General features: G+C 32.9%; 2 protein-coding genes across 2 annotated transcripts in view; one reads left to right on the top strand and one right to left on the bottom strand.

Annotated features, from left to right (window-relative positions):
* Nucleotides 1-606: 606 nt before the first annotated feature.
* Nucleotides 607-5,760, bottom strand: LOC133179388 (ankyrin repeat domain-containing protein 6-like). Its single transcript, XM_061314156.1, has 6 exons — nucleotides 5,667-5,760; nucleotides 5,046-5,238; nucleotides 4,670-4,831; nucleotides 2,310-2,426; nucleotides 1,522-1,626; nucleotides 607-1,140 (listed from the first exon to the last, which is right to left on the bottom strand). Exons 1-6 carry the CDS (start codon nucleotides 5,700-5,702, stop codon nucleotides 695-697), a joined length of 1,059 nt encoding a protein of 352 aa, XP_061170140.1. The 5' UTR covers nucleotides 5,703-5,760; the 3' UTR covers nucleotides 607-694.
* Nucleotides 5,761-5,842: 82 nt separating this feature from the next.
* LOC133179012 (uncharacterized protein C1orf21-like) overlaps nucleotides 5,843-22,072 on the top strand; it is a 45,726-nt gene continuing 29,496 nt past the window's right edge. The window contains exon 1 of the mRNA XM_061313688.1: nucleotides 5,843-5,945. The gene's annotated coding sequence lies outside the window, so the exon portion shown is untranslated. The remainder of the gene's footprint in view (nucleotides 5,946-22,072) is intronic.

Raw genomic sequence — 22,072 nt, forward strand, 5'->3', positions numbered from 1 at the left:
AATACCATCATGGCTGTCTACAATGTCTTCAGTGAAACTGTCTACTAGGCTGAAAGCCATTGTCAATAATAAAGAAAATTGAAGTGTATTTTCCATGCAGACTTGAGAAAGAGCACATGAAAGTGTAGATAATTATAACCTAAGCCAGTAAGATTCCGTATTTAATCTTAACTGTATTAATAAACACTCGATGATATACATGTACACGTATAAATAATAGTCCTTATTTTGTTACCTGAACTCTTTTGGGGGGTGGGGGTGGGGGAGAGGGTGTCAATTCAACTACTAACTGTGGTGATTAAGAGTGAAGTATCCTCAAACCTCGTGCCCTTAACTGCATCATTCAAAATCAACTTGGTATTCCAGGTATAATATATTATTTGATGCTGTGGAATTGGTTGTAAGAATAAAACATTTCACCATTTATTTGCATAACATGCGTTAAATATTCCTTCTTAATACGTGGCGAATCCTTATCTTAATATCGTAATACATTTTCTCATGCTACAAGTAGTAATAGGCCTAATCAAATTCCTGCTAAATTCAGAATTTTTGTTCATTAAGATAAAATCTTATTTAAAAAAATAATGAAACAGACAAAGGGGATTGTATTTCAACCAATTTATTTGTCAGAACAATATACTCATAGAAAAAGTTAATTACTACTTCATACCTTGAACAATAACTTAAAACATTAGGACTCATCTTCTAACAATACATATTGCTTTAACGTCCTCGGCAAAGGGAGATAATCCACTTTGATCAACACTTTTCCTTTCAGCTCTGTCCTTAATGCATTTCTACACATGAATTTCAGTGTCTGAATTCCGTGTGACAACCTTCTCAACATCTTCACAAGCTGTTGATAATTTTCATCGTCTTTAGGGATTATGGGTAAAAGTTTGTGTACAGCTGTTAGGGAGAGAACTGGCTCGAATTCGTTCAGAATATGAAGATGGTAAGAGTCGCTGTACAAATTTAAGACATGTTTTACGAATGCTTTGTGCTGGTTGCTTTTAGGGTTAAAATTTGAGCCTGCCTTCACTAGTATTCTGATGAGTAGGGTTGTTTGCTGGGCTTTGGGATTCTTGAATCTTGGCTTCAGGGCTGAAGATAACTCATGACACAGTGCCATCTTTCCTGTTGATAATTTTTGACATGAATTTTAAGAAATTTATGAAACTGGATTTTAAAGTTGACCAGTGTCCTACCTCTTATATGTTTTTATAAACATAGGTAATAAAAAATTACAATGCTACACCTCAACAAATGTTATTTTTCAGTAAACTAATGCAGTCTAACACCAAACAAATGTTCTAGTAGTGTACATCCCTTGATACACTTATGAAATTTAGTCTGAGTAGGATTTTTACCATATAACAAAAATGTTTAGTGACCATTTAGGTCTTTTATGAATATTTATTTAATATAAATTGAAATAGGCATAAGTTATATAAGTTTATTTACAGTAAAAAAAAATATTTTTCCTTTCATGTTGAATTATCCTGTGTATCACGTTACCTGTTTTATCAGGAACAGTGGCTGATAGTCCAGCATACAACAGCTTGTAGGCTATTTCTACTTTTACTGCCATCTTTTGTCTTGACAAACATAAGCAATGTAAAGCTGAAATAACATATTAATACTTTATAAATTTGTAATTCATTTAAATCCCCACTCTCTACCATCAGCTCATACACTCACCTCTGTCGTTGCTTTGCATTATATCACAATGTTAAGGACAGGAAATAGCGTGTTTGTTTTCATTCATTATAATTCAATTTCTGCACTAATTTTTTTTTTAAGGTACATGTAGATATTTACTAAGTAAATCTAGAACTATTAGTTTAATTTAAAATAATCCATGGAATATCACATTTTTAACTTATGTCAAAAATCTTGAGGCGAGCCCATTGCAGAGGTGTCTGAGAGAAGAACAAAGGACAACTCTGCAAGGGAGACTGTCAAATCCCCCTAAACAATCCTTATGTCACGGCTGCAAATTTCCTGCACTCTGTGTTTTTTTTAAACAAAATGTGCCTTTAAAATTGATAAAAATTTGAATGAAACTTTAAAAATTTGGAAACTGGCAAATTTTGTGACTTTCCTTTGACCTATGTGAATCCTATCAAGGCTATCAATTAAAATCAATACTCGTTTTGTAACATGGATGACAACAAGCTTTTGATTATGAACTATTGCATAATTCTTAGAGACACCCCATAGTACCAAAAGGGGGTCTTAGCCTATGTTGTCCTTTGTACGGTCAACATTCAGCTGTAAGTGACGTGAACTACTAATACATGTACCTGTGTGTCCGTCCTGATCCTGGTAAAAGATGTTAGCATTTCTGTCCAGTAAACAGTGGACAATGGGCAGAGCTTCCTCACTAGAACACGAACAGACATGCATCAAAGCTGTTCTTCCTGAAAAAAGAAAATTTACATACATAATGAAACATGTCATTATCACTTTAATCACACGTAAAATGTATTAAAAAAACACAGAATGAAGTGCCAGGGATGAACACTTTTGCTTTGTTATAAATATAATTATTATACATGTATATCCATCAATTTCACAATATGTTTTAAATTTTAGAGAACAAAGATCCCTTTGCTGTAAGCATAAATTCATTATAAGCATGATCACTGTAAACATGTTTTATTATACATTCACTTATAATGCATTCATAACCAGATTAGATGCTCAATGCATCATTTAAACTCAATGAAATAATTTACATGACTACTTTGAGGCTAAACTAGAAATATGTTCATAGGACATGTATGCCCTGCCCAAAGTACATTTGTATTGCAACAGTAAAGAAAAATTGTACCTTATTATAATTCCTTCTTTGATCTGAGATTGAATCATTCCATCTAATATCTAACAGCTAATTAATTTTTAATTAATTAATATTCTCATTGTTTGAAGTTCATCGTGTCATATTTAGCAAATTTTTATACATGTATATGGCCTCTTAAGCATGTATAATAAAAATGCTCTTACAGAGACATATCAGTGTATAGAGTTTTCTTGAGCAAGATGAAATGAGAACAAAATTAAGAAAAAATCTGAAATTTAAGGACAAACGAAGGTCAAGGTCAAAGAATTTTTTTACACACTTTAATCGCTCTCACCAATTTGTATTGGAATACAAAGATTGATGAAAATATTTTGTGAACACCTTTTATAACTTGGGTATCTGCAAAATGAAGGAAAAATGAGGTAAAGGTCATTAGAAAGGTCAAGGTAAGAAAATTATGACATACCAGTAGTTGAATATGCTCTTATCAATCAAATTCTTTGGATGAAGTTTGATGAAAATATCTTGAATGTTTTGTTTATAACTAAGATAGAAGCAAAATGACAGAAAGTTGGTCCAAGGTCATAGGGAAGGTCAAGGTCAGAAAATTATTACACAGCTGAAAAAATTACCATCAAAACTTACCAGAATATTATATTTGATGAAAGTATTAACAGTTTCTTCTAAACTTTGCGAAAAACAATATAAATATTAGTGAGGTCAAGGTCATAGGAAGGTCAAGAAAATTATGAAACATTTGAATTGCTCCTACCAACATGTTTCAGTGTAAGAGATTTGATAAAAATATCTTGAATAATATCTTGAAAATTGAACTGAACACAAAAGGGATTAGAAAGGTCAAGGTCACCGGGAAGGTAAAGGTCCGAAAATTATGCCCCATTCAACTAGCTTTCATCAATATGTATTAGTGTATGAATTTTGGTTAAAATATCTTGAACATTTTTTTCTTTGAAACTGAGCTAAATGCAAAGTGATGACAAATGGACAATTGGACAGACAGAAGATGAACTTAGCAAACACAATTGTGCCCCAGCCAATTTCATGGAGGCACATAAATAGAGTCTTGTTTATATTGTTGTAAGCAGAGGCTATATTAGGAAGTGAGATGAAAGCTCTAACTTTGATAACAGGAATACATGACATAAATGTATCCTGTATACATGTAAGAGTTTATACAAATTGTGTATTAAAGTTCAGCCCATTCATTTTTTGCTTTGTGTATGTATGACTAGCTGCAGATCTGTAGATTGCTGGTCTGAAAAAAAAATGGGATGGATGACCAGAGAGATACAGTGCTACCCATAGAAAAAACTGTATATTTATTGCACACAAATAGTTGTGGATTAATTTCTAAAAAATTCTTACCTCAACTGCACAAAAGCTCAATTTCAAAAAATGCCTTAGACCACTATCAGCTACTTTCGTAATTGACATCTGCAGATGAGCATTGGACTGAATTATTTTGCTACCCAAAATGGCATTATAATGCAGTATAAGTTTTTGATGGTCTCAATTTCAGGCCCAGGAGGACTATTTACAATGGTTATAAGAATTTTTTGTTGTGGAAACAGTAAAAGAAAATGTTAGGAACACACAGTTAGTAATATTTTGAGATGGCAGTTTGAAACACATGCAGAAATAAATTGAGAAACAGCGCACTTTTTTGTGCACAATAAATATACACATATTTTTGCACTGTAGCTCTCCGGTCTGTCAATATATTTTTTTTGGAGAGCTACAGTTCTGCCAATGTATCACACGAAAGTTGTAACTACTGCTATATAGTAAAAGTACACTGAACTACACTGATTTCTGTAACACCCTTAATGAAAGAATCACCTGCATTGTCTTCAAGATTCACAGATGCCCCTGCTTCTAATAAAACTTTCACCATTTCTAAACTTCTCTCAGCAGCAATGTGGAGAGGAGTCTGTCCAAACCTGTCAGCAGTATCAAGGGGCATATCCAAATACACAAGTGTCCTCAAAATTTCATTGGCAGCTAGAAAAATCAGCAACCAAAAATCCAGTACAAATATTATATACATTACGTACGAAGTTTTTCTAAGAATTACTTCTATTCATTAACAAGTATCATTCATATGGAGAAAAACCATATATAAAGTTAATGAAAGATCAATATAGTATGTATAGTATGCATCAATATGAAATTTACATTGTGCATTAATGACTTTTTGCTTAAAAATGAATCTGACCTTTACTGTATCCCATGGCAGCCACAATATGCAGTAATGTGTCTCCCGAATCAGTTCTGAAGTTTGGACTTTCTCCTTTGTTGATAATAGACTTAAGCTTATCCACATTTTTGGCCCTGACACATTCCAGTATTTGATATTGCGATGATGATATCTTACACCGAAGATTAAACTCTCTGTCTCTCTGAACTTCCTGTAAAATTGAAATCTCACCTTTTGATTTGTTTTGCTTGTTACATGTAAATTTCCAATTTAAGAATTGTCTCATAATCTTTAACAAGTACATGTATGTTTAATGTATAATACACATAGGTTTCCTAATAATGTAGCAGGAAAAGCAAGTGTTCCAATTAAATGACACCATTCTTAAATTTTTTGTTATTTTTCCCCACATTTTTTTTCTATTTGATCATAGAACTGAGAAACTGGTCAAATGACCTGTCTAAGATTGCTCTACATATTATATAATACATATTGTATATACTGTAGCTGTATGCACATTGAAATGAAATTGTGACAGTAAAACTGGCTTTAATCATTTATAAAATACGTGCAAGTTAGATCAATTCAGTTCCAAACAATTGAGATAGTTAAATATAATGGGTCCTTTGAAATATTTACCTTTATTTCTTCGCGTAGATCTCTTAAGTTTGCCATAACCTCGCATATCTATACGTCAAGTTCCTGTTTAATGACATGTATACATGTGCTTTCCTTCTCGCGACACAAATTTCGTCTGCGTTGAAGTAGTGCTTGAAAACTAAACTGAACTAATCATAAGGACAAACGCTTTAACAACCAAGATAATTGGTTTCATTTTCATTTTACGTTGAAGCTGTTTTTGGTTACAGACCAACAAAAAAGCACTGAAAAGCAGCATCCATAAAATGGGCCTTACAGGTAGGGAATAATAAAATCGTAAGATACACGTTAATCTGATTTAATTGGCAATATAAAGTCATTATGTTGTTATGGGATTTGGCGAAAAGATGATAATGAATCGGAATTCATAAAAACATTTTTGCATTGCATAGCATTACATTATTAAGGATTAAAACTTAACTACTGTTTAATATATGTGGTTACATAGTTTAAAAAAAAGAAAAAAAAATATGTATAGGACTTAGAGGACTCTGGGATAACAGTTATACGGTAGTCAAGCTGATAATTATAAACAATGTTTTCATAACTTGGTTACAAAAGTATTTCAAAATTAGCTGTGTCTACTATAGTAATAAAAAGCATCGACCATAATTTAATTATATAGAAAAAGGTTGCTCCGCATCAAATCAAATTTTAAAAAAAATGAGAACCAACTTTATTTGGCCAAATTTTTGGATAACCAGGGTATCAAAGAACTGCAAAAAGACTGACACTCAGTGTTTTTAAATAGAACACTTGTGTAAATTGAAATAAAAGGGGTGACCACTTACTGGGATATGGGCATTTACAATGAAGTGTTGAACTATCAGATGTCTAGTGATGGGGGCATAAATTTAGTTTCAGTTTTTATCACAGAAAAAAAAATCTCAAAACCAGTTATTATAACCTTTAAAGTATCTAAAGGATGACTGCACTTAAGGACATGCGGAATTTGCGACAAAGTAAACTTTCAAAACAAGCATTTTTCTTTTCATTGCAAGAATGGTCAACATCCAATCTACAACTTTATGTAATTACGTTTAATAAAAGTGTGTATTTACGAAGTTCAAATCTGTTTTCAAAGGCAGGGGTCATCACAATTTCTTGAATCTCCGTTTGATAATGAGGACGCCCACTTTTTTACTGACTTTATACATAGTCAGCGCATGTTTGTCTATTGTTCTACGTTTAACAGTAGTTGTATATTTGCATAAATAATAATGTGTTAAAAGGAGATTAATAGACAAACATGCGCTCATGATTAAAAAGAGAAAAAACTGCTTCTTCTTACATTCGCTCTCTGTGTTGTAACCAAGGATTGTGACATGTTGAATATTATAATTCACCACGTGATTTCTTACTTCAGGTAACTTTGTGAATACTAAATTCCGTCACATGACTTGTAAAGGTAGCATGTTTTGTGTTAACTAGGACACTGTGTTCGAACACGTTAAGTCATCTGGCATTGATATAAAATCTGCTTTAATTACATTGACGTGCTCATATTGTTAATTTCGTTTTGAAACCTTTGTCAGAAGTGTATTTGTGCCATACAGAATGGAGAGGGAGACTGGAAAGAGTGATCACGTTCTTTTTTTTCAAACATGTCATTGTTATTTATCAAGTCTAATTTTAGACCCATTCTTACAATGTTAGCTCCACCTCTCATGCATATCTAATGTTCAATCAAGGGCAGGTAAGTGTAAATTCACTATATTTGGAAAGCAGTAAGGACAAAAAACATTGAATCATTTTATTGTATCACAGTCTAAAATCATTTTAAGATTTAAATGTGGTTCCAAATTGACAGTATTCTTTCATAAACACACAAAAGTGAGATAAGGTTTAGATATAAAAGCAAGAGAAGTAACCGAAAAAGACCCAAAAACAGGCGTTAAGTGCAGTCATCCTTTAGCTATTTTTCCAGCATCAAATTCTTAAATTCAGTTTTATGGGTTGTTTCCCAACTAAGTAAGATGATAAGCAACTTGTTTCAGTATTATTTATAGCTGCAGGTCTGTAACTCACTGGTCTGAAAAAATTGGGATGGACGACAGTCGTCCATCCCAATATTTTCAGACCAGCAAGCTACAGACCTGCAGCTTTATTATTTAATTTTTTGGAACTTTAATTATCATGAATTCCAAAGATTATTGATGGAACAAGAAATAACATATAATATACATCATAAGAAAACATTGTTTTGATAACAATAGAAAACATAAAATGACACTTCTCCATGCAGCACAGGTATTGGGCAATTACTCTATAGATTCATACCATGCAGTTTCAAGAAAAGCATTTCATATTTTAATTGTTTTATAAGGTCACCTGAGTCACTAAGGTGACCTGTTGCTTACTTTTTTGTCCTCTGTCGTGCATCTGTAAACATAATTTTGAACATTTTTAGCTTCTCTTCTTTGGAACCGCTGCACCAATTTCAACCAATTTATATACATGTAGTAGTATAAATTATAGGTATATATAGCATCTGTGGAAACAAAATTTGGAAAATTTCATGGTCTTGGGCCCCCCCCCCTCCCCCGAATCCCCTAATCCCCAAGCCTTAGGGGTATGGCCATTCCATCGAAATTTTTGCAATCTTCAAAAATCTTCTTCTTTACTCTAGGAAATCAAGCAGTTAAACTGTTGGCAATTAATTATAATAATTTAAGCATTGATCCCTCAACCAAAAATATGAAATTCATGGCCCCAGGGTCAGGGGTTCTGGTGTTATGGTGGGGCTCTATTGTTCATATAGTGAAAATTACAGTAATTCTTTGAAAATCTTCTTCTCTGCTTCTGGGAATTAAATTAAGTGCTTGGTTATGATGAGCAAGGGTGTCAAAATTATGAAATCCATCGCCCTGGGTTGGAGTTTTTGAGTTAGGCCAGGGCTTAATAATCATATAGTGAAAATGCATTAATTTTTTGAAAATCTTCTCTGCCTCTTGGAATTTTTCATACAAACCAAGTGCATGGCTATGATGAGTAAGGGTGCTTCTTTGAAAATTGTGAAATCCATGGTCCTTGGGTCACAGGTTCTGTAGTTGGGGCTGGGCTCTATAACAATCATACATGGAAGCTGTCACTTCATGACTTGTGTACTTTTGATTGATTATAATGCCCCCCCCCCCCCATTTGAAAAGTGGGGGTGTATAGTAATGGGGATGCCTGTCTGTCAGTCCGTCTGTATGTCTTGCTGTCTGTCCATTACACTTTGGGTTACCCATTTATCTACAAATCCTTCCCTATCACTGAATAATATTTAATGAGACTTTCACAGAATCTTTGTTTATTTACATACTGCAACTGTGCACCCATCTTCGCTAGCCAAGTGTCCGAATCGGACTCTTGGCTAGTGACGATGCTGTGCACCTCTTACATCATATTTTGATAGAATACATATATCTGGTTTACGTAGCAAAATATGGACACTGTCATTCTTTCTATATTATTGTGGATACTCATCTCTTAACCATAACTCCAAGCTCCTATACCACTAAATGAAATTTAATGATACTTTCACAGGATCTTTATTACATAGTACCATTGTACACCTTTTACTCTATATTTTGCTTAGACAGATTTTTAGGCTTTCCCATAGCAAAATATGGACTTTTCCACTATACTCATATGGGCCGGCACATGTGGTATCATTTTGTGCACTCACTGCCCACAGTACTTCTAGTTTTAATAGGAATTCTTTAAATTTGTATATATGTATTGACATAATGGACTGGTCACTTTGTTTGATGTTAAAGAATGGTAAAGCTTTACATTCAGTGTCTAGATCAGAATGCAGTGGTTTGCTAAAAATGTTGTTTTTTAAAACAGAGATGCGAAGAAATTAAGGCATTGTATATCCTGCTTTTCCTGCCAAAAATCCTGCTGTTATGCCAGCAAAGTCTGTGGATTGTAAAAATAATCATTTTGTTTACTCTTTTTTTTCTCTTCTTTTCAATTTTTTTTATTGCATTTTTCCAAATTTAACGGAGAATTATGACTTTAAAATTAAAAATTCAATGTGAGATTGAATTAAAATCATTGACAGACAAGTTTAAGCATACCATTTTAATTTTTGTTACTGTATTTTTCCAAACTTACCTGGTAAATGAAAATTATGACTTTAAAATTAAAAATTCATTGTGAGATTGGATTACAAGCATCGACAGACAAGTTTTAGCAGACACTCCGGCTACAAACATTATATTTAATGGTGTACTGTTATACTACATGCACTTGACTAAACCTGAGATGCATGTCAAATAATTTTTTTAATGGGGAAGGAAAGTAGGTCACTAATGAATATTCATTTCAAAGCAAGGAAAATAATGCTTTATGAAACGTAAATGTCATCTTGCTTTATGCAAGGTCAAGGTTGCAGATTCTTTAAGGTCAAAATCTAAAGGTTTAAAAACCACAAAGGGTAGTAGAACTGCATGTCCTAAGGGCTCGTGGGCAGTGTTTTACTAATACTATGCTTTATAATTATAATTATATGATTAAAATAATATTAACTACCATATAGGTTTTGATGATATTGATTTTACCAAGTGTTCAAATGCTTTCTTTTGTTATCATTAGAGAATAATTCAATGTTAAGGTTTTAATTACATCATTTTATATAGTGTGGGTTTTTTTTATCCATTAATAAACTACAAAATGGACATAAAGTATCTTCCATTATTCTCTGGAGGTAAATTGGTGTATATTATATTCATCAAAGCTGTGCAGATAGATGCCGAGTATTAAATATCTATAGTTGGTTTGTCATGCTATAAGATACATTAGGAGCAAGAGATTAGTTTAAGTGAGGGTATGCTGTATTGCTGTTGTGTACATGGTATATAATGGATCTTTCCATATTTCATAGCTGATAACAATAATTACTTCAGCAGTATATCATGTGCTTAGTGTATGATCCATTATTTGATTTTCTTATCTAACTTTTATTGACAGTAAGTTGTGCACCTATTGACTTTCATACATACGTACATATATACAGAGGAATTTACTATACTAGTATATCATAAAAATATCTACATGTATGTACGCACTGGCACCATCTCAAGATTAAAGAGTATATTTATTGCATTTTAGAAATTAAAGAAAATTACATATGTACTTAGTGTATTTCTATTTCATGAATTGAATATTTGTATTGCAGCATCTTAGAGTTATAAATGGCCATTGTAATTTATGATTCATATTGATGATATAAGTGAAAACTTGTGGAGTTGTACTTGTGATAGCTGACAGACATAAGAAATCATTGTTTTCATTCACTTACTTTATTGATACAGCCCTAAGACCTATTGATTCTGGTATCATTCCTGCTAATATCAATATATTATAGATATATGCATTGGATTGTACGTAATCTAAAGGTGTTAATTAAATGATGTCAGAGCGTTGTCTGTTATAGGAGCTTTCTCACTGGCAGATCTGTTTATAAGAAGTTGAGTTTAACTTAGAGGAGTACTAGTAAATATTTTTCGTTCCCATAAAGAAGTGGTGTTTTAATTATGTAACAACTTAACATACAGTGTGTGGATTGTCTTCTACTCAAGTGAGTGTGGAATAGACTGTGTTGACAGGAATTGAGTCCTTTAAATTTTTTTGGCTGTGTATAATCGTAATCAAGGACTTTAACATCTCTCAGAACTACAGTGACCAATACTTTCTCTTTCCTTTGGACAAAAGACCTGTAAGTAAAACACATTTCTGTCCTTTATTTTAAAATGTTTTTATCAAATAGTTTACATTTGGATAGTAAATATTTTGATATAATATTTATCATCTCATCTCAAGTGGTATTTTCCTGAATTTGAATTTTGACCTTTATAGAGATGACTGAACATTAGGTGTACAATTGTTTACAACATTAGAACATGCATAACAATCGGCTAAGGTCATTGTATCCTATAGTCTGATAGTAGTATGATGTTTGGTTCAGCTTTACAGAAGCTTTGTGTCCTTTCTGTACGATGGGTACTGCTCTTGTACAAGAAAATCTTCAATACTGCATGTGCATTTGTATATTTACTGTATCTAAGTTGAAATTGCATTGGTACATTTTATATATGCAAGACCTACCAACAAATTGATATTTACTATTTTAACAAATTGAATTAATAAAGGATATTCAATGTTTTGTAGTTGGATATGGATTCCGAATTAATTATATTGGATATGGAATTTATTTCATTAGATAGACAGGATTTTTTAAATTAAATTTTTAACAGTGAAATACTGTAATTTATTCATTGAATATTATAAAAGTGATATTTCATCACAATTTGAAAGAATATCAAAGTGATATTTTGCCACAGTGTGAAAGAATATCAAAGTGATATTTTGTCATGGTGTGAAAGAATATCAGAAGCTCAGCAAAACTCAGTTTTCCTTCCCTTCATGAAGACTGTTAATGTAAAAAAAAAAGCTCCCTGGCCTGTTATGAGAGCAAGAGTACAGTAAATAAAACCATGTTTAGCATTTTTTAAAGCTCACCTGAGCTGAAGGCTCAATTGAGCTTTTCTGATCAAAATTTGTCCATTGTTTGTAGTTGGCATTGTCATGACTAATATATGAGGATAAAGCTGAACATGACTCATAAATAGACATATGCCATATTACTTGTAGTTTTCCTATCTCCTATATCAGCACAGGGGTATAAAACCATTTGCATTTGTTATACCTGATTGCTTTTACTGTAGTTGGTCACTGAGGCGTGTAGTACATGTATATCTCAGGCTGTCCTTTTTGTTTATGTTTTATTTCATTGAAGGTGAATTTGTTTTTATTTTACTTCGTATTAACTTGTGTAATTGATATTGAAAATCTTTTGATAACTTTTTTCCTGATGTGGAAGAGGCATACAGAAGTCATTTTTGTTCACGTGCAAGTACATATCACAATGACAAAGATGGAGACGTGTGCTTAGGTAAAACCAAATACATTAAACCATGAACAAAGCTGAGGCTTATATAGCAGTTGGAAAATGACAGCCTTGAGAAAAATAATATGGCAGACAAGATAACTCTCTTCCTTTTAGGAATCGTGTTCAGCTTTAATTTGAACAAGTGAAATACGTACATTAATACAATATAATTAAAGATATTATAATGCAAGATTCCTTGGACTCTGAACAAATCTGCATGAGGATGTTTGCATATTTTAAAGTACCAGGTATGCACCTCATGAAAGGTGGGACGTCCAATAAACAAGAAAAGGCAATAAAACTAGGGTAGGCTTTTTAAAAAATCTTCTCTTCAAGAACCACTGGGCCAGAAAAGATGAAATTTATATGAAAGCTTCCTGACATAGTGTAGATTCAGGTTTGTTCAAATCAAGCCAGAGCTATGTTCGATTTTACTGGCCCCCCTGCCAATTTTACTGGCCTGAGAGCCTTGGACCTGAGGGTTTGGTAAAGACTGTGAATTAAATATAGATTTTTTTTTTTGAAATCTTCCTTCTCAAGAACAGCAGGACCATGATTTATAGTCATATTATGCAAGCATCCTCATGTGGTATAGATTGAAGTTTTTAACAAACATTGGTCCTCGGGAGTAGGGTGGTGCCACAATAGATCAAAGCTTAACATGGGATATATAGGAAAATAAAGTTTAAAAAATTTTTCAAAAGTAGCTGGGCCACACTTATAATCATATTACATGTGTTACTTTACTGTTCACAGTAGCTCAGTCGGTAGAGTGCTCGCTTCGTGATCGGGAGGTTGTGAGTTTGAATCTCGGCTGCAACTGACCTAAGTTGATATAAAATGGGTCTAAGCAACTGTTCCTTCACCATGCGCTAGGCACTTTGAAGTGAAAGTTGCGGGTCCTTCGGATGAGACACCATGTCATGTCAGGCATAGGCACAATAAAGATCCCTCATTGCACAATGGCCCTGAGTGCTGAGTAAAGGTCAAAATTTGAAGCCCTTCACCAGTATATGGTGACGTCTCTATATGAGTGAAAAATTCTTGAATGGGATGTAAAACAACATTCAATCAGTCAATCAATTCTCAATCTCTGAAACCCTTAAAGTCAAAATACTCTGTCTGCATATTCTGCAGACAGACAATACTTACCAGCCAGTTATCATCTGTACTTATAATAATAAGTAGCAAAGATAATTTGGAGAAGCATTATGAAGCTTAAAAACTGGAGATTAAATTTTTTGTGTGTGACTGCACTAGTGGCAATCAACATGTGTAAATACTTTGTACAACAAACTGTGACTGTGTCTCTATTTATGTAATTATACATAATTGGCATTTTATCTTTTAAATATTTATGAAACATACTTTTTACAGTGTTTGAAATATGAGCGGTCTATACTATAACACACTTTTGTCATTTTCTTATAAATAAATAAAGTACATTTATTTTAATTCATTTATATTCCAGATCTGAATATTTACCAACAAAATACAAAGAAATCAGTGTTGTTAGTGAACACATGGATAATATTAATGCTATTGTGAATGAGAATCAGCATTATTTTAAAGTTTTACCACAATTCTGTGATTTTGAGTTACAGTATTTAGGCAACTGTAGATATTAAAGCATTTTAATGTTGTTAGATTTAAGTGTTTTAAGACATTATTCCTTGAGGCTATGTTTTAGGGCAAAGTATGGGGTTTAAAATTCATGGGAATAAAAGGAGAATTCTTATAAAAATCTTCTGAAGAACAGCATGGCGAAGTGGACTCAGGTGAGCATTGAGGCCCAAGGGTCTTTGTTTCATTACAGTGCAAATATCCGTATGTAAAAATGGGCTTAGAGTCAGAGCTAAGAGGAATCTTGGATTGCCTAATTGAGTAAATGCCTAATTGAGTAAATTAATAGATTTGGTCAATTTTGCAAATTTACATAAGGGCAGATTTGCAAATTTTACTAATTACGTGTTATGTGAAGCATAATGTGAATTGGGTCAATATTCAGTTTTAGTACAATTTGTACTGATGACTTGGCCGATTTAGGGAAAGTCCAGGATTGCTTTATTTATGCAACAGCTATGAACTATGGGGCATATATTTTATACATCAGCTATGGGTATTCTAGAATGTGGAATGGAAAATACCAAGGGGAGTGGGAAAAAAAAAGAATGATCAAATGTGCATGCATGCATGAGCAAATTTTAAGAAATGCTTGCATGGTCATCTGTAAAGATTAAAATTTTGAGAAGTAATTAAATAACAAACAGAGTTTAGAATCAAAGCAATGAACTTAAATCTATTAAGAGGCTTAATAAATGACCACACCTTTTTAGAAAACTTGAGACTCTATCTCAATGGTGTTAATGAAGTATATTACAGACATGCCATAAACTTATTGCGAACCTTCACTCCTTACTCAGAATCTTGATCTTGTCAGTTGTGAATTTTGTTGATTATTAAAGAACTTTTATTAGTATTTAATAATTCATTAATATTTACCTTCCACCTTCAAAGGGAAGAGCAACCAAGTCAACAACCTTATGTTTCAGCTCTTTGATCCTGTGTTCCGATTTCCATTTTCCTTAAACCAGTACCAGAAGGTTCTTGATAATTCATGTAACAATTGGTATTCTTTGCACCATGTATTTATATAGTTAATAATCCACTATACTTGATTATGTTATTCCAATATTTCTGAGAGAAAATGGTTTTTGAGCTCACCTCAACAAAGTCAAGATGAACTTATAATATACCTCTTGGCGTTGGTGGTAGTGTCTGTGTCGAGGTTGGCAGTTTTAGGAGCAGATCTCATTCCCAAGTAACTATAAGCCCTATCTGGACCAGACTTGCATGCAACATGGGATATACACCACCAGATATGCTTGGGATGCAGAATCTGACCTACATTTCCTGGATGAGAGACCAGGTTAAAGTTTTTGGAGTAATTAGTTGAAGTTTTAGGAGAAGGTTTCATTCCAATGTAACTATAAGCCCTATGGTGACTAAAATTGCATGGATGTTGCATATAGGGATTAGGGATGCCAAATAGTAAACTGGTTTCAGATGCTGGATCTTACTTACATTTTCCAGATGAGTAAACAGGTTAAAGTTTTTTGAGCAGGTTCATTCCCAAGTAACTTTTATTCCTACCTGGATGAAACTTGCATCCCTTGATGAAGCTTTTAGAGATGTGCACTTCCAAATTGGCTTCGGATGCTGGACCTTAACTACATTTTCTGGATGAGTGACTAGGTTAAAATTCATCCCCAAGTATCAGTAAGCCCTATGGTGACCAAAATTGCATTGATGATGCATCTAGGGATGCATACTGCCAGACTCACCAGGCTCCAGATCCTGGATCTGATCCACATTTTCTGAATGAGTGAACAGGTTAAAATTTTTTGGAGTGGATGCAAACTACAAGACTTGCTCCAGTTGATGGATCTGATCTACTTTTTTTTGTTCAGTGAACATGACAAAGTTTTTACAGCAGGTTCATTTCCAAATTACTGTTAACCCTATTGGATGAAACTTGCATGGATGATGCATCAAGGGATGCACATTACCAAGCATGCTTTGGATGCAGGATGTGACCTACATTTTCTGATTGAGTGAAGAGGCTAAAGATTTTGGAGCAGTTTCATTTGCAAGTAACTGTAAGCCTGTCCTTACTTAAAGAGGTTGCATCTAGAGATGCACACTACCACACTTGCTTCAAATGCTGGATCTGACCTACAGTACATTTATTGCAATGGATTCAACCCCAAGTAACTTTAAGCCATATGGTGATGAAACTTGCTGCATCTAGGGGTGCACACTACAGACTTGCATCAGATTCTGGATCTGACCTAGTCCAGGTGAATGAACAGGTTAATGTTTTAGAGCTGGTCCATTCCTAAGTAATTATAAGCCCAGTGGTAACTGAGCTTGCATTGTGCAAAACAATGAAACAAAGAAAAACTGGAGAGCAACACCTTGAGCTAAACTTTTTAGCTCACCTCAACGAAGTAGGGGGAGCTTATGTAATACCGTCGGTGTCCGCATTGGCGTCAGTGTCAGTGTCCCAAGTTAAAGTTTTTGGAGCCGTTTTCTTTTCAAGTACTTCTATGCCCTATATTAATCAGAGATGCATGGAGGATGCTTCTAGTGTGTTTCATTGTACTAGTCAAGGTTTCAGATGTTGCAATTTCAGCTAAAGAATGACCAGATTAATGTTTTTTGGAGCAGATTAAAGTTTTTTGTGCAGGTTAAAGTTTTTGGAGCAGGTCTCATTTCCAAGTAAATGTAAGCCCTATATTGACCAAACTTGCATGGATGATACACATATAAGGATGCACACTACTGAACTTGCTTTGGATGCTGGAACTGACCTAAATTTTCTAGGGCTGGGACGATATATCGAGATATCGATAATATCGATTCTGTGTGAGGACGATACGCATATCGATACGTATGAAAAAATATCGAAATATCGCAGAAAAAATTCTGAATTATGTATTTCTTTGTTTACTGAACATTTTGGGTTGAATATATAAAATAAATATGCTAAATATAAATATAAATATGGAATACATAATAATTAACAACACTTGTGTAAAATAATTTTGTTTTACAACAGATATACAACTTCTATGAATAAATTATTTTTATTTGTGAAGAAACGTTAGGTTCATTTCAATACAAAAAAAGATTTTATAACCAATTAAACATATCGTGATACGTATCGTATCGTGGCTCAAATATCGTGATACGTATCGATATAGAAAAAGTTGTATCGTCCCAGCCCTAAAATTTTCCAGATGAGTGACCAGTTTAAAGTTTTTGGAGCAGATCTCCTTTCCAAGTAACTTTAAGTCCTATCTTGACCAAACTTGCATGGATGATACATCTAAGGATGCATACTACTGGACTTGCTTTGGAGGCTGGATCTGATTTACATTTTCTGGATGAGTTACCAGGTTAAAGTTTTTGGAGCAGATCTCATTTCCAAGTAACTATAAGTCCTATGTTGACCAAATTTGCATGGATGATATATCTAAGGATGCACACTACTGGACTTGCTTCAGATGCTGGATCTGACAGAATGAGTGACCAGGTTAAAGTTTTTGGAGCAGATCTCATTTCCAAGTAACTATAAGGCCTATCTGAACCAAACTTGCATGGATGATGCATCAAGGGATGAACACTCTCAAACTTGCTATAGATGCAGGATTTGAACTACATTTTCTGGATGTGTGACTAGTTCAAAGTTTTTAGGTGAAGTCCATTCCCAAGTAGCTGCAAGCCCTATCAGAGCAAAATTGCATAAATGTTGCATCTAGGGATGCACACTACTAGATTATTAGTTTAGTGTGGGACTTTGCCTTACTTAAAGACAACATTTGTTGAGGTGAGCTCTGATTACCTATGTTTGGTTTATATCCCTTGAAGATTTTCAAAACTGATAGATACAGAATTTACAGCTGGGCCATTGATTCTTATTATTTTCACAAATTGTCATAAGCAGATATTTTTATGTGTTATGTACAACGTATGTGATTGTAATAGAAGTTTATTATGAATGGAGTGGGGGTGTATATCTTTTGTAGATTGACATTTTACAGACAAATACTTCGAAAGTTTAGAGGCCAAGACATGCTTATACTCACGTCATTGTCAAACAGAGATTTAACACGTACTGTTTATTCCACATCAGGGCCTTAATATTAGCAAAGGATTTCACTGAGTTTATTTAAGATGTTGGTTGTCAGCATGATCAGCATGTGAAAGTTCAAACTACTGTAAATGTTTTAATTCAACAGCATTAAAATGTCATGACTGGCTACAAGTGAATGAATCCTGATGGTTTTAATTTCACACTATAGGCTTGACAATTCTGACACTTTATTGTGTGATCTGATAACTAAGTGATCCTAACTTTGTTCGTTATCATGAGCATAACTTTGTGGAAAAGTGATAAATTGTGAAATTTAAACCATTGTGTTAATTTAAGGCAAAAATGTTGGGGGGGGGGGGGGGTTGAGGTTATCAATCAGTTTGCTCACATGATAATTTGCATAAACACCGAAGACGTTTATGCATAAAATTATCACTCAAGCAAATTGATTGATCATCATCATAATTTTTTATGATCCTTGATTCAATAAAACAATATCTAAGTATTATTTCCCAATCTACAGTATTCATGAAAATATCCTAACAATAGCCCTACATGTAGTTCATATAACAGTGCTGGTAATACATGTATGAGTTACTCATAGATTAAAAAAGTTTGTACCTTCATGGTTTATTCAAAAGGTAAACCTGAGTATTGATACTTCAGTAAGGGTTCTTAAAAGTTTCACTGGTTACTCTGAGGTTAATTGTGGAGTGAATCAATATTACAGCTTAAACTCGGAATTAGATACAAAATTATTAATACAGGAACAATGTACCATAGTTGTCATATACACACTATAACTTGGATGGCCAGTGATAACTCGATTATGGGGTGATAATTTTACATCAGTTGAAATTACATGTAAAAAAGTATGCTTTCTAGCTCACCTGATCACAGGCCCAAGTGAGCTTATTTGCAGTTTTTTATACTCCCACAAATGAAGTTTAGTGGATATAAGTGGAATAACCATGTCAATTGGTCTTTAAATTTTTTTTCCAAAGATGTTCCCTTTTTTCAAACTTTGAACATTTTACAATACCCTATCTCTTTTGCTACACATACTATGATTGGTTCTTTATTTTGTCAAATGATTTTCAAACCAATGAAATTCTACTTAACAGTCATTTTATTGTGCTGATTGGAAGTTTTAGACAACTTATGCCTTATGTAAACATTAATTTTTCAAGTGCCTAAATTGCACTTTGAAGGTCCTGTACATTTGAGTATTAGGAATTTTAAATCAAAAAATAACAGAAGTAGGAAATATTGATGAAATATTGTGTTTAACTGTAAAAATAAAATTAATACAATTACTCCAGGTATTGGTATATTGTGTAGGCTTATCTTCTATGCACATTTTTTTTTTAATACAATCTCAGAATCAATGAACCCTAGTTGAATTTAATCATACTTAAATTCAATTAATTTCTTTTTTCATTGAATTAAGCATATTATTTTTTTCTCCATTTTTAAGTGTTGATTGATTTGCTTAAAATTGATGTTTGCATTTTTGTAAAAGAATTGCAGAAAAATTTTACTATAGAGTTCTCATTGTTCTTAAAGTGTAATGTCCCTCTGATTAGAGAGAACTTTCCAAGGAAATATTATAATTCTGAGCAATCCAATGAAATGCCCTACCAAAGTTTTATAATGAAGACCAATATATTGCGTATTCAGTCAAATCTGAACTATAATGTTACAAATTTTGATTTCAATTTTCTTTTGCCAATATTTTTAATAATTACTTATAATAGTTTACCTAAAACATTTGTACTCGGTTCTTTATTGAGAAATTTCTATCTCTTAAAGTATAATTCTTTTTACTGTTACAGTTTTTTTATTTGCATGATTTTTTATTGCATGATACGTATCGTGATACGGAGACTAAAACACTGGTATTTGGTACATAACTATAAATTTTGGAAATTATTCATCTATTTGTTCCAACTATTGGACAATTACAGGAAGTGTAAAAAATGTTGAAAACAGTTAAACAACGGTATCCAAACATGCTTTATATTAAATAAATAAAGATTTAAAAAAATAAAGTTATGTTTTTATGGCATATTTTTTAGAAATATTATGGAAATTCATTTGACATTGATGTAAAAATTGTATTTAAAATATCATGATTTATCGTGATATTTTTGGAAAAAAATCGTGATATATCACGATACGAAATTTTTGCCGATACGCATCCCTAGGAATTTATCATGTATCCTATGCAGAATTTTCATAATCAATTTTTCTTCTCTTAAAAAATATTTTGAAGAAAGATAATCTTGTAGATGGATTCATTTTTATTTTACAAGCACAGAAAACAATGTGATATTCTGATTTAAAAAGTAACGTATTGTTATATATTATATGTTTTCTAATATGAATTAAATAGGTACTACAGTAAAAATTATTTTCATATATACCTCAGATTTTTAATTTTATGTTGAGAGATAAAAAATTATTGATCTTTCTATTCACTGTCTCAAATTTTCTTCATATCATGATTAGACAGGGGTAATATACATTTCTGAAGAAGTAAGCAACACTTCATACTTCAAACTATCATGTATTAGGATTTACTCCAGGATTTCAAGTGTAAAATTCTTGTCTACAACATAATTTTATGATTAAGACATTAAGGTAAAGATCACAGAGTTCAGAGAAATGTACTGTAATAGCGAATTACAAAATACCCGGAGTGAAGTTTTCAATAGCTTGCTGGATAGCTTAAAGCTGAACACAACTCGTAAATAGGCATAAGCCATTTTGGATTTTACTATCTACGATATCAGCACTGGGGTATACTCTTCGCATTTGTTACACCTGACTGCTATCGGCGTGGAATGGTGACCCGTGTTTGTGCTGGTTATCTTGCATTACCTCTGTTTACATTTTATTACAGTTATGTGTATTTGTGTTTGTTTGTGTACTGCACTGACCTGTGCAACTGTTGTATTAGTCCCTTTGGTATCTTACTATCCTGCATTAGAAGTAAACAGTTATTTTTTGTCGCTACCGAGTGCTATATAGCATATGTCCGTGTACACTGGTGATGATTGATTACAATGACCAGTGACTAAGTTAGGGGCTCTATATATAGACCCTCAGATATAGCGAGAGTCCAATCGAATATGGCGGACAAATTTCTTTTACGAATCTTGTCCAGCTTTAATAGGGTATACAATTTGGTGTAACAAGTATCACAATAGGTTTGAATCTAGGTCATGAAGTTACTCAGGTGTATCATTAGATTTTACAGGTAGATGTGAGTTGATTTCAATGTTGTATGAATCCACATGTATGTGTCAATTTGTTCTGCTGTAAATAAATGCATTATTTTTCTTTAATTGCAATTTCTTTTTTCAGTAAAATTGTATGCTAGCTCTTTCAGTAATGCATAAATCAAGAATCAAAAAGAAATTTAAAAGAAGATTAAATTATTGTTAGCAGTGGACATATTGTGTTTTCTTAGTCACCCTTTTAAGAAGATATGATTGATTAAAAATTTTTGGAATATTAGAGTATTACATGCATGTAAAGAACACATTTAATTGACTTATATTTTATGCAGATTTTTTTCATGACATTTTTTAACAGATTTATATTAATTACACGTGGAAAGTTTCAAGATGGGGGGGGGGGGGGGGTTGCTCAATCAAAAATAAATAGTTAAATAGCAAAATCAGTCTTGTTTCACAATTGTTTTACATTGAACATTTCCTTGTTAATGTATCTCCCACATAATATCATTCCATGGGGAGGGAGGGAGAGGAGCAGGGG

The sequence above is a fragment of the Saccostrea echinata genome, unplaced genomic scaffold (genome assembly GCF_033153115.1).
Source record: "Saccostrea echinata isolate AGI-Se365-2 ecotype Australia unplaced genomic scaffold, CSIRO_AGI_Sech_v1 ptg000004l, whole genome shotgun sequence".
Classification (NCBI taxonomy): domain Eukaryota; kingdom Metazoa; phylum Mollusca; class Bivalvia; order Ostreida; family Ostreidae; genus Saccostrea; species Saccostrea echinata.

Coding starts and splice junctions, on each gene's coding strand:
- LOC133179388 (XM_061314156.1), bottom strand. CDS start 5,702: ATGGCAAACTTAAGAGATCTACGCGAAGAAATAAAG. Junction 4,832..5,045: donor TGCCATGGGATACAGTAAAG/GTCAGATTCATT, acceptor TGATTTTTCTAG/CTGCCAATGAAATTTTGAGG. Junction 1,141..1,521: donor CACTGTTCCTGATAAAACAG/GTAACGTGATAC, acceptor AATTATCAACAG/GAAAGATGGCACTGTGTCAT.